At 39.6% G+C, this 14,879-nt stretch overlaps 1 protein-coding gene across 3 annotated transcripts; it reads left to right on the top strand.

The window, feature by feature from the left end:
• The first annotated feature begins 1,604 nt into the window (after nucleotides 1-1,604).
• Nucleotides 1,605-14,527, top strand: LOC131354929 (ribosomal RNA processing protein 1 homolog B-like). 3 transcript variants are annotated; one of them, XM_058393056.1, is made up of 16 exons: nucleotides 1,605-1,781; nucleotides 2,015-2,097; nucleotides 4,880-4,937; nucleotides 5,295-5,380; nucleotides 6,004-6,065; nucleotides 6,195-6,324; nucleotides 7,019-7,083; nucleotides 7,253-7,467; nucleotides 8,193-8,293; nucleotides 8,373-8,470; nucleotides 8,576-8,595; nucleotides 8,779-8,922; nucleotides 9,676-11,198; nucleotides 11,310-11,468; nucleotides 12,052-12,121; nucleotides 14,001-14,527. In XM_058393056.1, the coding sequence occupies exons 1-16, from the start codon at nucleotides 1,652-1,654 to the stop codon at nucleotides 14,168-14,170; spliced, it is 3,114 nt and encodes a 1,037-aa protein (XP_058249039.1). In that variant the 5' UTR covers nucleotides 1,605-1,651; the 3' UTR covers nucleotides 14,171-14,527. The 3 variants fall into 3 exon arrangements, with proteins under 3 accessions (XP_058249039.1, XP_058249038.1, XP_058249040.1); XM_058393055.1 differs by having other exon boundaries at nucleotides 11,307-11,468; XM_058393057.1 differs by lacking the exon at nucleotides 12,052-12,121 and having other exon boundaries at nucleotides 11,307-11,468; nucleotides 14,001-14,181.
• The last annotated feature ends 352 nt before the right edge of the window (nucleotides 14,528-14,879 follow it).

The following is a 14,879-nucleotide window of genomic DNA, read 5'->3' as shown; positions in this document are numbered from 1 at the left end:
TGTTAAATACCGTTACTCCAGTAGGCGAAAGGTGTGTCTGTTAAATTACCTGATAGGGACAGCTAAGCTTGCTATCTGGAAAACTCGTAAAAACAGAGGTCTGGAGCTGAAGTGTACAGATCCAGTGAGGATGTTTAAAGGTTTAAAGGAAGACTGAAGGTGGACTTTTCATTTTATAAACTCACAAACAATGTGGGGTGTTTCTCTGAGGTCTGGGCTCATAGTGAAATGAAACAACGTTTCTCCAGGACCTGGTGCTACAGAAACATACAACAACAAGTTCAACACAAAAACAACACCACAGAGCTAGGACAGAAGTTTGTCTTAGCCACGTAAAGTGCACAGTGTGCAGCTAGGTGCAAACAGAGCATAGACAAGACAGTGCAAAAGACAATAAATACAAGAAAGACAACACAAAAGAACACAGGACACTTAGCGCCAAAAAGAAAGAAAAGAACATGTGTACTGGAATGTAAGTGAAATAAGATAAGATAAAGTGAAATGATGTAAAAAAAAAAAAAGTAATTGTGCAAAAAAAATTGTGCAAAAATACACAGCAGCGGTTGAGGTAGTGCAAATAGAAATAAACATAAATATGACTATAGCAGCGGAGGACAGGTAGAGGTAGTGCAATAAGTAATGAACAATATAAATTATGTGTGTGTGTGTTCACACAGTCAAGAGAGAGTGTGTGTGTATCTGTGTGAGAGAGACAGAGAGTTAATATACAGTTCAGTCCTGAGTGAGAGCGTGTGTGTGTGTACAACACTCTTTTCACTAATTTGTCCTTGATGTCATAATAAAGGTTTGGTTAAACCTCTCTCTCTCTCTCTCTGTCTCTCTTTCTCCCTCCCTCTCTCTCTCTCTCTCTCCCTCTCTCTGTCTCTCTCCCTCTCTCTCTCTGTCTCTCTCTCTCTCTTTCTCCCTCCCTCTCTCTCTCTCTCTCTCTCTCCCTCTCTCTGTCTCTCTCCCTCTCTCTCTCTGTCTCTCTCTCTCTCTCTCTCTCCCTCTCTCTGTCTTTCTCTCTCTCTCTCTCTCTCTCTCTCTCTCTTTCTCTCTCTTCCTTTCTCAAATATGATTACGTTAAGACAAATATAGTACTATTGTTAAAGATTTGTACAGTTTTGTAGTTTAATAGCCTGTTATTAAAAGTATAGCAACATTTTTATTAAACAGAATTATAAGTAAATACAAAACAACATTTGTCTAAACAAATGAAAACAACGGCCATAACATAAAGGACGGATTTTATCACCACTATACAATTTATTAATGTGAGTTGGGAGAAAAGCAATAACAAGTAAATCAATGTTTGTTGATTTAATGCTTACAAGTTTGACTGCACCACCATCTGCTGCCAAAGAGCGCAGTAAGCGCGAAGTGCCGTCATATTGCGTCATCAGCCTACGACGAAGAAACCGGATTGAATTTCTTTCTGAAAAGTTATTGTTCCCACCCACATTTTGCTTTAAATCCCTCCTCCTGCATTCGGTGTTGGCCAATGCTTCATTCCGTCTCGGTGCTCGGATCAATCCAATTCACGGTGTATGAAATTTCTGACCAATCCTAGTGAAGAGGGCGTGGTTTGTATGAATACGGGTGGGAAAGGGAAAGGCGACGCAGATGTATTCCACGTGAAAAAGTATCAACCATGGCACCAGTACCACAGGAGCCAGAGATTACCCTCGCTCAAAGACTAGCATCAAACGAGAAACCCATTAGGACTAAAGCCTTAAAGACTCTCAGGAAGTATTTTAATCTCCGGTCTCAAAAAATCGAAGGTAAATTAGACGTGGGATGTTTGTTTAAACAGCAGCATTAGCAGCATGTGGGGAACGTGGTACTTTTAGCTTCGTGCTAACTGACCAAACCTGGCCACAAATAAATAAATAAATCATTTACAGTTTAGTACATGTGGAATTAAGGTTTTGGTTCATCTAATACAGTGTTGGTCTGTTTATTGTGTTAATTAAGCTAACTCCTGAACACGTGTTCTTACCGTTTACTCTTTAAGGTGGTTTTACGAGTGAAGACTTGCTGAAGATATGGAAGGGACTTTTCTACTGCCTGTGGATGCAGGACAAGCCTCTCCTGCAGGTAAAACCCTCTCCCTGTCCCCCTGGAGTGATGGTTACTCCCCAGGTTAAAACCTAGGTGAAGGTTAGACCGTGATGATAAACATGTCTCTCTTCAGAGGCTTGTGTAAGAATCAAGAGCAGTCTGATGATTTCTGATCAGACAACTCATGGTTATTAACTTGTGGCTCAGTTGGATAAGTCGACGATTATTATTATAATAAGTGTGACGTCATACTGTACATTACAAGTTTGTGAACATCACACCCATACGGTCCCTTCTGCCAAATCTTGTTTTTTTGTGATGCACACTGAATATCTCTGTTTGAGATCAGAAGATGTATATAAGGTGCTTTTACTTCCTGACCTTTTACATCCGGACAACAGCTTAGACATGAGCCACCTTTGATGGCAGACCAAACCATTTTTAGTTTACCAAAGGTCTCAAACCTTTCATTTTTTTTCTCCTGATGAAGAACTGTGTCCTTTTGTCATGTCATGCTGCAAAAAAAACAGTGTGTCAGGTGTCCAGGCTTTGATCAGATGCCAAAACCATTTTACCAGTGAGATAATTAATAATGCTCCTTATATATTTAAAAAAATAAATAAATAAATAACAACTTGAAACCGAGTTAAAATCTCTTCATGTAGTAAGGAAGCTGGAAAATAACTTATCAACTGGTAAAAAAATTTCTGCTAGCCAGTCCACCTACCAGCGTGTTTTTGAGAGGAACCTGGAGACCCCAGATAAAACCTGTATGATGGGAAGAACACAGCAATTGCCATGCAGACAGTAAGAGATCAGGATTGAATCAGTACTCGGTTGTACCAAGTCAACAACTTTTAACACAAGCTTCTACTCAAACTCCTTTTCACTATTTAACTGGACACTTTGTGTTACACAGATGGATGAATGTAGAAAATGAAATATGGTTTTACTGTCTGCTACTCTGGCATTAAATTTAATAATGTTTTATCAGTCAGTACTTTTAGTTCAGTGCAGTGTCGATATTTTAGACAGAATCAGTGTTTAGGAAAAGTTTTATGGATTATCCTGGTGTTTGCTCCTGGAGGTCTTGTGGTAACCCTGTGTGTGTGTGTGCTGGTTTTTGAGTGTTTAGTTTGCTTGAAATTCTGGCTACTCCCCTTTTCCCAGCTCAAGTGCATTTACCATCGTTTTCACCAGCACACTGGTGGAAAATGAGTAAAGGCTGAGTAAAGACGGACTGTAGTGACCTCCGGCTGTATTTGTTGCCAGTGATTTTTAGTCTAAAGTGATGAAACTTCATATACACTGTAGCACTCTGCTGCCTCTGGTGCTGAATGAACGCATGCAGAAAGACTGGACAACATGGCTAGCGCGGCTTTGGTTGATTGTCCAAATGTAGGATGGACTTCAGAATTTTGGGAAATACTTATTTAATGTAAATCCTCCATGTTCTTAGCTGTGCTTCTAGGTTTCCCAGCAAAATGAAGGGGACACAAAGAACTGCTTACTTTTGTCTGTTATGAGATTGTTTGTCAGAAAGAGCAAAAAGTAAGCATGTGTGATTTAAACAGCTGGTCTGAGCAACATGTCAGAACATTTCAGCTATACCGGCAAACACAGGTGTAGTTTCATAGTACATGTGATCTCTGTGTCCAGAGACTTTTCATTTATTCAGCATCTAAAATCATCATTTCACGTCTTGTGTCAAACTGAACAATCGACTCAGATCCAACGATAGACTCAATTCGACTCAAACTGGACAATTGACAATGGAAGCAGATCCATCGTTTCATTCGTGAACAGTAATGACCAGTTGGTTCAGGATCAGTAGGTCCACTGATCTCGCTTGGTCTCGGAGTAAGCTGTGGATTCGTTTAAAACATCCAAACAAAGATATGCTTCTTTACAACCGGCACAGCTGCTTTTAAACTGGGCTAAAGCTTCATGCACAGATATAAAGCCACTTGCTACATTCTGTTCAGCATGTCTCCACCCATCTTCACCTCCTACTGAGAGAGACAAACCAGAAGACACAGATCTGAACTAAACCAAGGGCATGTCCCAGTTTGTTCATATCTTTCACCTTCTGGTTCCTTTAGTGAACCACTTATCCATCATGGTACAGAATCAGTACTGCTCTCATTCTGACTCGATGCCAAGTCTGGGTCAGTAAAAGTTGAATTCGTTCAATACATTTATCCAGTGTCTCGATCCTTCACAGCCTGGGCCCTGCTGCAGCCAGGGAAAAGCCGGCACAGATTTTTTGCAGGCAGGATGCAAGTGAATGAGAAATGAGTCGGTATGTAGAAGTGAGCGAGAACGATTCACTCACTGGAAAAATTTGTTCGGAAATCATTCCAATCAGCCCATTCGCACCCAAAAGAACTGAATGTAGTGGGTGGATTACATCGACTCAGATCAGATAACACACTCATTCTGACACTCAATCTCACATTCTGTTTTCTTCATTAACTTTTCTTAACGTGAAACTATCAAAAAAGTCTGTAAAACAATATAGCTTTAGTACACACTCAACATGCGGAGCAAAGCTGTCTGAAATGGGTTTATTTCATTAAACCCTGATGGTTGGACACTGTGTTGGTGTATGTAGAGGAGCTTGGGATATTAGTTACTTCTATTCATGCAAGTTGTCCCAAAAGTCAGGCACAAAAATAAAAGAAAACCTGTAAATGAAGAGAGTATATTAACAATATCTTAGAGCATCTTGTATGAATTACAGTGTGATGAAGTGAATAATTCATGTCAGGTTCGTACTCTAACACATTAAAGTGATGATGCTTATCTTTGGTCTCAGGAGGAAATTTCACACAAAATCTCCAGCCTGATTCACAGCTTCCACACCACCGACACCCGTGAGTATAATAAAGCCATTTATCTCATAATACTCTCAGTGAAAATGACTTGATGTGTTATGATGCACAGTATGACCGAAACTGTATTCTGTAGCATTGTGTATTACAAACCTGCATGTGTTTCACAGAAATAAATGGCATTGCAACAATCTGAGCTCCGAAACTGTCTTTCTGTATATAATATGTAATTGTATTGAAGCTTTAATTGAGGTTTTTTTTTTCTAGATGATTTGTATATACAGAAAAATGCGTATATAATGAGTGTATTCTGAACACGAATAATGTATCAGCTTAATCCAGTTAAAGTACTAATGTCACAAAAGTTCAGTTATTCATTTCAGCTCTTTCTCCAAACAGAGCTGTTGTATTTCACGACGTTTCTCCAGACTGTAAAGAGAGAGTGGAACGGCATCGACAGACTGCGCATGGACAAGTTTTACCAGGTCAGTACAGTGATGCATAATAAATTCACACGCTCGATCATGAAAATCTCCACCAAATCCTAGAGGCACTGATGGTTTGGTCTCTGATCGTTTCTTCCCATGGTTATTTTGGTGTGCTTTAAAGCCATGTAAAGTATCTGTTCAGCATCCAGTCACATGAGTGTGTTTTAAGAGTGTAATATGTTTAACACACTGACATCGATTTTCGTTTCTTTGTGCACACCGTTACTGTTACTTGCGTAAGAAGGAAGTGGAAAAAAAGAGCTGTAGATGTTTTTGTAGCCCCGTGTACATCTGTTACATGAAGATTGCTGTTTGAAAACAAGGCGGACAAAAAAATGGATGTACGCTCTCGGACAAAAAAAATTACACACACTGTACATTTCCTTGTCTCCAGGCTGTCAAGTCTCCACCTGCTGTACCTTTATTATAGTTATATTATTTATCACATTATAAGATTCATCATTGTAATTAGTTTTTAGAGTGAAGATGAGGTAAGCGATACACAGTAAAGGTGCAGGAGGTGTAGGTTTCGAGGAACTCACTCCAGTTTCTGAGAGTGGAGATGAGTGACCTACTTAATTCATGTTGATGTCATTTCTGCTTCTCCCTTTTTCTTAAAGCTGGTTCGCTTCGTGTTCAGGCAAGCTTTCGAGGTGTTAAAGAGGAGGGAATGGGATGCCAGGTATTACATTATATACTATTGCTATTACTATACTATTACATTACATTTTTGTGTGCATTTGATTTGATATTTTTTGGAAATTTTGTGCTTTAAGTTGCTGAGATTCTCTCTCTCTCTGTCTCTCTCCAGTCTGGTGAATCAGTTTTTACACGTCTTCACTGAGCAGCTTTTGCAGAACTCTGAGAATGTCCCGAAAGGACTGATGCTGCACATTCTGGACCTCTACATGACCGAGTTGGCTCAGGTCGGCTCTACTGAGGTACGACCTGCTGTTTTTGTTACTTTTTTTTTTTTTTTATTTGATTCGTTATTTATTATCTATGGAAGTATATCCACTCTACTGCAGCTTCTGTGTGGATGAGTTTTTGACTCCTCATCAGGCTTTAGACACGTAGTCACATGATGCTCAAATCAGGAGCAAATATTTTTTTAACTGTATACACCTCAGCTATCATCTTGGCTCCAGGGGCTCCCCTAAAGTGGATAATTCATGACAAGCATAAAAGGATAAATAATAATGATAAAAATACTCCTTGACCCATATGCATTCAGAAAAACCGTGTCTGTTTCTTTCTTGACAACGCTGGCATCTTCTGTCGGCCCAGTATGAACGGCAAAAACATGAAATGAATCTGTGGTGTAGTTTTTTATAAAAAACCTATTAACTGTTTAATGAAGAGTTAGTACCATCAAAAATACAGCCGGTGAAAATGAATGAGCTGCTGCTATAGTAAGAGTCAGTGGCATCTCACTCTGTACAGTAAGTTGTACAGTAGACAGGTACAAATAGTTATCACATGTTTAACTTTCCCATTAAACAGAATTTACTTCAGCCACTAGAAAAAGCTCATGAATTGTATTTTCAGAATATATGTACTATATGTACTGCATGGCTTTTGCCAATTTAACTAAAAAGTTTGATGTGACGTTACTGAGCTGTTCCTCTCCTGCAGCTGACAGCAGAACAGAACCTGACTTTCATCGACCCCTTTTGCAAAACCATGGCCAAGACCAAAGAGTAAGTGCTCTGCACATTTAAATACCGGGCAGAATTATATTATAGTAACATCAAGGAACCAAAACACACATGTTGGTCCTGAACATTTCCGTCATAAAGCACGTACGACTCAAATATCACTCCTCTGCAGAGTTTCTATAACATAGTTGTACATGGTGCTGTGTTGCAGTGGCTTGCTGTTGCTTTCCATCTCTAAGAACATCTTCAGGACTATTTTGGATCATGCACCTTTTGCCATTGAAGACCTGATCAGGGAGCTGCAGCAGGGAGGAGGAGACGATTCAGACTCTGGTCAGGCTTCTGGGGAGGAGGAGGATGAAATAGGAGAGGAAGAGAAGCTGAAAAACAGAACACCCAAGAAGACTAAAGTGAAGAAGGTCAACGGTGGGTGGATTAAAGTTTTCTCACTCAGGATTCTCCTGTAGTTCAGAATAACGAACTCAGTTATCCTGCACGTGACACACGTTAGCTGTGTGTTATCCAAACGTTTCTCTCAGGTCTGCGTTTGTTACGTTATTTGTCTGGCGTACAATAAACCGGCGCGTTTTAAACCACGATTCGGACCCAGAGTATGTTAAAACAGATGGTGAGACATAAAATCCTAATTCATTAGGAAAATAATCTGCTACTTGGCTTTGAGGTTCCGACCAACTAAAGTTATTTGTTTTGTGTTGATTTTTGTCTTTTATTTATTTGTTGAAACATTCTTGTTTACTATTAAGCTTTTGATATAAGTGGAGAAAAATAATTTATAATCTAAGTGTAAAGTTATATTTGGGCACACAGAAAGCTGTTGTAATTCCCCTGAGAGGAAGACGTTTCACCTTTTTTTTTTGTTAAATGTGACTCTTTTCTGAAAACAAAAAGTGATCTCATTATAGTATCTGAACAGTAAAAAGAAATCACGAACAACATAAATCGCAGCCTCTAATGTGGAAAAGCAGACTTAAGTGGTGCATAACCTGATGGCCGGTGCACTAGAAGTAGTTTCTCGTTACAGTGTGCTGCTCTGTCACGTTATTTCTGATTGCGGTGTCGGCCACATTTAGCACAGTTTTTGTATCGCCATCAGAACAGTTTTACCACAACACTGTCAATGTGTTTTCCAGGCATCTCTGAGGTGATGGAAAGCAGAAAGGGAAATAAAGAGGAGCCGGAATTGGACGACGTGGGCTCTGACGAGGATGACGGTGTTGGTCCGGTTCTACAGGTAAGTGCATCTTATTTTCATCCTGCATCAAGCAGCAGCATGAAACCAAGATGGGAAATTGACCCCCCCCTTGTTGCAGTTTGACTACGGCGCAGTTGCAGATCGCCTTTTTGAGTTGGGAAGCCACTTGAACACACGGAACATCAACCGCAAAAAGATGTACAGCTTGGTGAAGGCGTAAGTGCTGAATAGTCAGTAGTTGCTGTGTAACACTTGTTTCCAGTGCAGTTATTTACTTCTGTTATTTTTTTCTTTCTCTTTTTCACATGCTTCCAAATGAAGTTTTCGCAATTTAAATGAAGGTAAGTAAACCATATCTAAGATCTGTTATTTTTGTTTAGAAGTGCAATGTGAGATGTTTCCTGTTTGATTTATTTTTTTATTTAACAACCCGGCCTTTCACTTTTCTGTTTATTCTGTAACGTACGTTACTTTTATTATGTATGAATTCACATCACCGCATTGGACTTCATTATCATCTACAGGGATTTCCGATGGAAAAGAGGATGATAATGCTGACGTGAGCAAAACATCAGATAACAAGATGTTGAAAAAGAAGAGCAAGAAGAAGAAGAGAAAAAATGAAAGGTCCACAACTGGGGATGAATCTCTGGCTAAGAAGAGCAAAGGTCAGCTTTGAGTAAAGTTTTCAGAGGAAGGACGATTAAATTTGTGATATTAAACGGTTCTTGGCATTTAATGAAGCCTTATCGGTGACTGATCACTGTCCTCTTGGAGGACAGATTGGTTCAATAAGTTTTGTTTTATCGGCTAAATTCCAGATTTCTTCATTGCAGCTAATTGCAAACCCGATATTTACAAATGAAATGTCTCACAACCACCGACAACTTGATAATGCATTCTGTTCACTGCACAAAAACACATTTAGTTAGCAAGCTAGCAATGAACTGTTTCAAGAAATTTTATAGCGATGTTTATTACACTGTCTCCTTTTTTTTTTAGTTAAAATAACACATTAAATGCTGGGTTGATCCTGAAACATTTGTTTTAAAAAGAGCTAAACAACTAAATATACCAATGATTTATCTTGTTTACGAGCCTCCTTTAAATTGAATCCATTTACCTGTCGATTAATTCACATTTTCAAGGTTTGCAGCTTTAAAGAATATTGAAATCGTGATCTTGTGTAATATCCAGGTTAAGACTATAATCTCTACATAAAGAACACCAGTTTCTGATCTGTCACAGAGGGTCACTAACACAGCTGGTTCCCCTCATGCTGAAACACAGCTGAGATGCTGACATTGTGCAGTATCATCATGATGCCTATACCACAGTGACATTGTGTTGATATTCTGTGATTGAAAAAGTCTTTTATCCTTATTAATTTAATGTTGCACATCTGTCCACGCATCCAACAGCTTGTCAAGACGAACGAAAGGCAATCGATTCACTGAACAATAACACAGAAGATCAGAGAGTGGTTCTCAGAGATAATTCCCAACATCACCATAAGCTTGACAGCCGACTGAAAGCCTCAGAAATAGAAGCTGATGGTGAATCAGTGTGTCAGTATAAAGAATCAGACTCACAAAGCCAACTGCAGGTCGCTGTCACTGTCAAGAACAAGAGGAAAAGTAAAAAGGCGAAGACAGGTTTGCAGGATGTGGGGGGAGAAGTAGCACAGGAATCGGATGGAGAACACCAGGGTAACAGTTGCAAAGTGGAGAACTGTGCAGCTCAGAAGCCTGGAATGGAAACTGGAGCGGCTGAATGTGTGACTTCTCTTACACAGGAGAAAACTAAGAAGAAAAAGAAGTTGAATGCGGGAGAAGAGAAAATGGACACAGAAACTGATGGACAGATTCAACCGGAGGTGATTTCTCTTCAGTTAAAGACTCAAAAAACAGAAGATACTAAAGCAAAAGCCCAGCTTGGTGATCCTGGTGAGTTAGACACCAGTGCAGTAGAGAAAAAGAAGAAAAGAAAAAACAAGAAACTGTGCTCAGGCTTGCAGGATGTTGGAGGAGTAGCAGCAGTCCAAACTCTGCCTAAAGAAGATAGTGCTGGTGATGAGATCACGCTACAGAAAGCGGATCGGGACAACACCACAACACATAGCCAAGTGGAGACAAGTACTATCCAAACAAAGAAGGTGAAAAGAAAGAAGTCCAGCTTAAAGAAATTTGGAGAAGAGTTTAAATCTCTTGCTGTGTTGGAGGACAGTGAGATCAGCGTACATCCCTGTCCTACATCCGAGGAAGACAGCGTAACGCAGTGTGCTCTGAAGGCAAGTTCCACCAAGAAGAAAAAGGGCAAGAGGCTCATGGCCGATGGCTCCAGCTCACAGGAAGTAGGCAAAGAAGTCGACTCCACATCACAAGACAGCAGTGCGGATGTGAGGACCAAGAAAAGCAAGAAGAAGAAGGCAACAGAGGAAACTGGGAGCAAACAGCAGGTAGATCTTGATGTCGGAGAACCTGAGGTGTCCTCAGACAGTGCACACATTACTACTACTACTACTCCTAAAAATAAAGGTAATACTGCTGAATGTCCTCAATCCAAATTGAAGAAAACTAAGAAAAAGAAAGAGTCTTCTTCAAATGAGGAAGTGTCTACGCTTGAAGCTAAAGAACAGCCTGCAGTAGAAGCTGTTTTTCCAAAACACACACCATGGAAAAAGAAGAAAATCCAGAACAAAAAAGAAAGTCAGCTTGCAGATGAAGCAGGAGAAGTATCCCGTCTGACTGTAAAGGAGAAAGCAGGAACAGAAGCACCAGATACTCTGCTATCAGACAGGACCATCTGCACACCTGAAATGAAGTCTCTGACCCCAATGAAAAAGGGCAAGAAGAAAAGGAAGCTTCAGACAGATGAAGCAGAAATGTCTCAGAGTAATGGACATGCACAGGAAGAGCTGAGTGGAAAGAAAGTTAAATTCAGTGTAAGTTTATAGATCATCTTTTTGGTTTTATACACCAGTTTAGCTCTTGCTGAACTTCTGAGATTCACATGCCATTTCCTGATGGTTGTTTTCTTTGTTTATCGACAGCAGGGCATTGAGGTTTCCACACCAGTAACCCCCAAGAAGCTGAAGATGGTAAAAGCCTCACCAAAATCTGACTTTGTCTCCTTTCAGGGTCTAATAAAGCCCCCCACTCCACTCTTCTATAAAACCAAACCAAAAGTCAGCACACCTCTGACCAGCATCAAGGTACTTAGTTTTTTACCCTCTGTGAAGTTTTAAACAAGCAAATGAGAAAAAATACAGCGAGGAGAATTTCTTTAGGGGTAGAATCAGCTGTAGTCCTGAAGGCTTTCAGGCCTTATCGCACCACCTGTGTGTTACAATACATTCTTTAATTAATTCAATGATTGTGCAACTGGCAGTATTGGTTTATATATACATATATAAAATATTTTTGAAGCACTTTGTATATACAAAAAAATATTTAATATACTTAACAAGTGAAAAAAAGGTTTGAACGAGTTTCTCATCAACTACCACAATATTCCAAATATTACAAACCTGCAGACTTCAGCTGTGCAAAAAAACAAAAACGCCAGACAATGGTCACCTCTTTCATTACGGTCATCTAATCACCTGCTAATTTACTCCATTTCAGAATGTTTTAAACCATTCATTACACTGAATTTTTTTCCTTCTATTTTTTTTTTATTATTTCTAATAAGCATAAAGAATTGTTTTTCCCTTTAAGTTATCAAAGTTGAATCTTTATTCTGTATTTGTATTTTTATTTATCTTAATGTTTTGTTTTACTTTTAAAAACATTTAGGGAAAATTCCAAACTCCAAAGTCAGAAACTAAGAAAGTGACCTTTGGGCTGAAGAACAATAAAACCGCTGGTAAGTTTCTTGTGGAGGTGCTGGTGATGCTAAATGCTATTGAAAATGTCATTCTCTTTGTATTTAGTGATTATTTGGTTTAATATGAACCACACTGATCTTGAAGTATAAAGATAAAGAGCATATCTAAAAATATGTTTTTCTGAAATGTTCAAGATGATCGAACTTGAGAACAAATCCCTCATATAGTCATGTGATCGTTATACAGTAGAACAACGGTTCTTGATGCAAGACACACGTCTGTCCTACTGAAATCTCACTAATCCTGTCTCGAGTAACCAGTAATATAGAAGTTGTATACTAATATTCCCATACAAAAAAGGAATTGATCTCATCTGTCTATTCAGAAGCTCTTTTATCGAAACAATTCACACACAGTTTTGGATTTAAATAGGTTTGCTTTAAGGTTGATACCACCCTCCAGTCTTTCGGCCCCAACAGTTACTGCCCAACGTCCTAAAGATGTCTGTGTAAAACTACGGAGAGGATGAAGGTCTTCTCAAGCAAGAAACTGACAAATAATTAGACTCCAGTGTGGTTTTACATGAGATAGTAGCACACATACACACAGGAAGTGGAAGTACTTCACAGAAATCAGCAGTGTTGTGAATGTGATTGGGTCTAATACACTGATCAGGCATAACATTATGACCACCTGCCTAATATTATGTTGATCCCACTTTTGCTGCCAAAACAGACTCGTCACGCACTGTATTCTGACACCTTTCTATCAGAACCAGCATTAACTTCTTCAGCAATTTGAGCAACAGTAGCTCGTCTGTTGGATCGGATCACACGGGCCAGCCTTCGCTCCCCATGTGAATCAATGAGCCTTGACCATCCATGACCCTGTCGCCGGTTCACTACTGTTCCTTCCTTGGACCACTTTTGATAGATACTGACCACTGCAGACCGGGAACACCCCACAAGAGCTGCAGTTTTGGAGATGCTCTGATCCAGTGGTCTAGCCATCACAATTTGGCCCTCCGTCAAACTCACTCAAATCCTTAAGCTTGTCCATTTTTCCTGCTTCTAACATCAACTTTGAGGACAAAATGTTGACTTGCTGCCTAATATATCCCACCCACTAACAGGTGCCATGATGAGGAGATCATCAGTCTTATTCACTTCACCTCTCACTGTTCGTAATGTTATGGCTGATCAGTGAACATTGTGTAGTCTTTATGTTGACAGTCTCTCTATTTGCTTTCAAGTCTCTGTATTTGTACATGTCTGCAATACGAGCAACATTGAACAACTACGTATAATTGAAATTCATGTGTGGTCAATCAATGATGGGTAAAAATTTTCTAAAAAAAATAAATAAATGTCTGTACACACCTGCTTAGAGTCCATATGCTGCCAGCAAACCCTCACTGAGTAACTGATGCTTGAAACTGGCTCTTCAGTATACAAGCTTAAGATAAAATCCAGCCTAATTTCCAGGTTTTCATCTCCAGCAACTGTTTGTATGAGGCCATACCAAAGTGTGACCAAAGTGGTTTTGAGCCCTTAGAATACATTAAAAATGCACAATAGTGTTTTGTTATTTGTTATTTCTATCATATTTATTATTGCGGGCTCTTTAGCAATGAGCAGGCAGACATGGCTACTGTAAGGCTCAAAGAATAAGATCCAGCGTGTGCTTTCTCCCACCATCAGACCTCTTGAACTTCGGTGTTGTATGCAAGGGCATGAAACTACAATTTTGTTTCAGTTACTCTATGAAGAATATGTACAGGAGCTGTTGGCTGGTTTCGAGTTAAACTATAATCCACTTTCTGTCAGAATAAGGGACTAGAAATGGACCACAGTGTTCTGTGTCTTTTAGAATTTTAGAATCATGTTATAAATTGTCTTTGCTTTTTCTGTCTTACAGAATTCCGGAAGACAGACAGGAGCTTGTTGGTGAGTCCTGTCGGGTCGTCCCGTGTGGCATTCGACCCTAAAAAGATGCCAGTGTCGGGAGTTCTGAAGTCACCTTCACCGTCTCCAGTAGCGAAAAAACTTGCAGCCAAGAAAAGACCAACAGCAGCAGATTTCTTCTAAAACTTCCACTCTGTCCTTACATGTTGATTTGCTCTGATGAAGCTCCTTTCTGAAAGAGTTCAAGAGATTAAGCTGAATGACAGACAGCAAAATCTCTTATGCAATAAAATGATTAAAAGAAAAACACCCAATACAAGGTGTAATTTATTAAAGAAACAGATTCCTGTTGCTGACCTTTTATACAGATAGCAAATGAGTTGAAAGTGGACTAGATGACACCAGGGCATAAAACATTTTCAGCCCTGTGACATAGTGCAGATGTAATTTGTGTAATATGTTGAAATCTGTTTTCAGCTGAATTGGGTTTTGTACCGTTGTCCTGTTGTGGCTTTAATAAAAATGTTCTTACGTGGTAAAGATCTCTGCTGTCCTCTGTCTTTTTGCCTTTGAGGTGAGATTGTGTTTCTTTGGTGTCACATGATTTATAGCCTCCAGCACTGGCTTCACACTCCACACTGAGAGCTCTGGAAGGTGAAGACTCAAATAATGGTGGCTCGGGGTAGCATTGGTGTCCTGCTGTCACGAAAGAAGCAGAACCATCTCAAAGCTGCCCACAGATACAGTTCAGTTACAGTCTGATTCTATGTGGAATATGTTATGTCTCAACACATTTTCATTTTTTTCACACCCTTTTTCAATGAGAGCAGGCAAGTCGCAATGTTCCTGCATACCACTGTGTATTTCAGCTTTGCCGCATTGCCAGGTTAGC

The sequence above is a fragment of the Hemibagrus wyckioides genome, linkage group LG06 (genome assembly GCF_019097595.1).
Source record: "Hemibagrus wyckioides isolate EC202008001 linkage group LG06, SWU_Hwy_1.0, whole genome shotgun sequence".
NCBI lineage: Eukaryota > Metazoa > Chordata > Actinopteri > Siluriformes > Bagridae > Hemibagrus > Hemibagrus wyckioides.
This window is presented reverse-complemented; position numbering and strand designations above follow the sequence as displayed.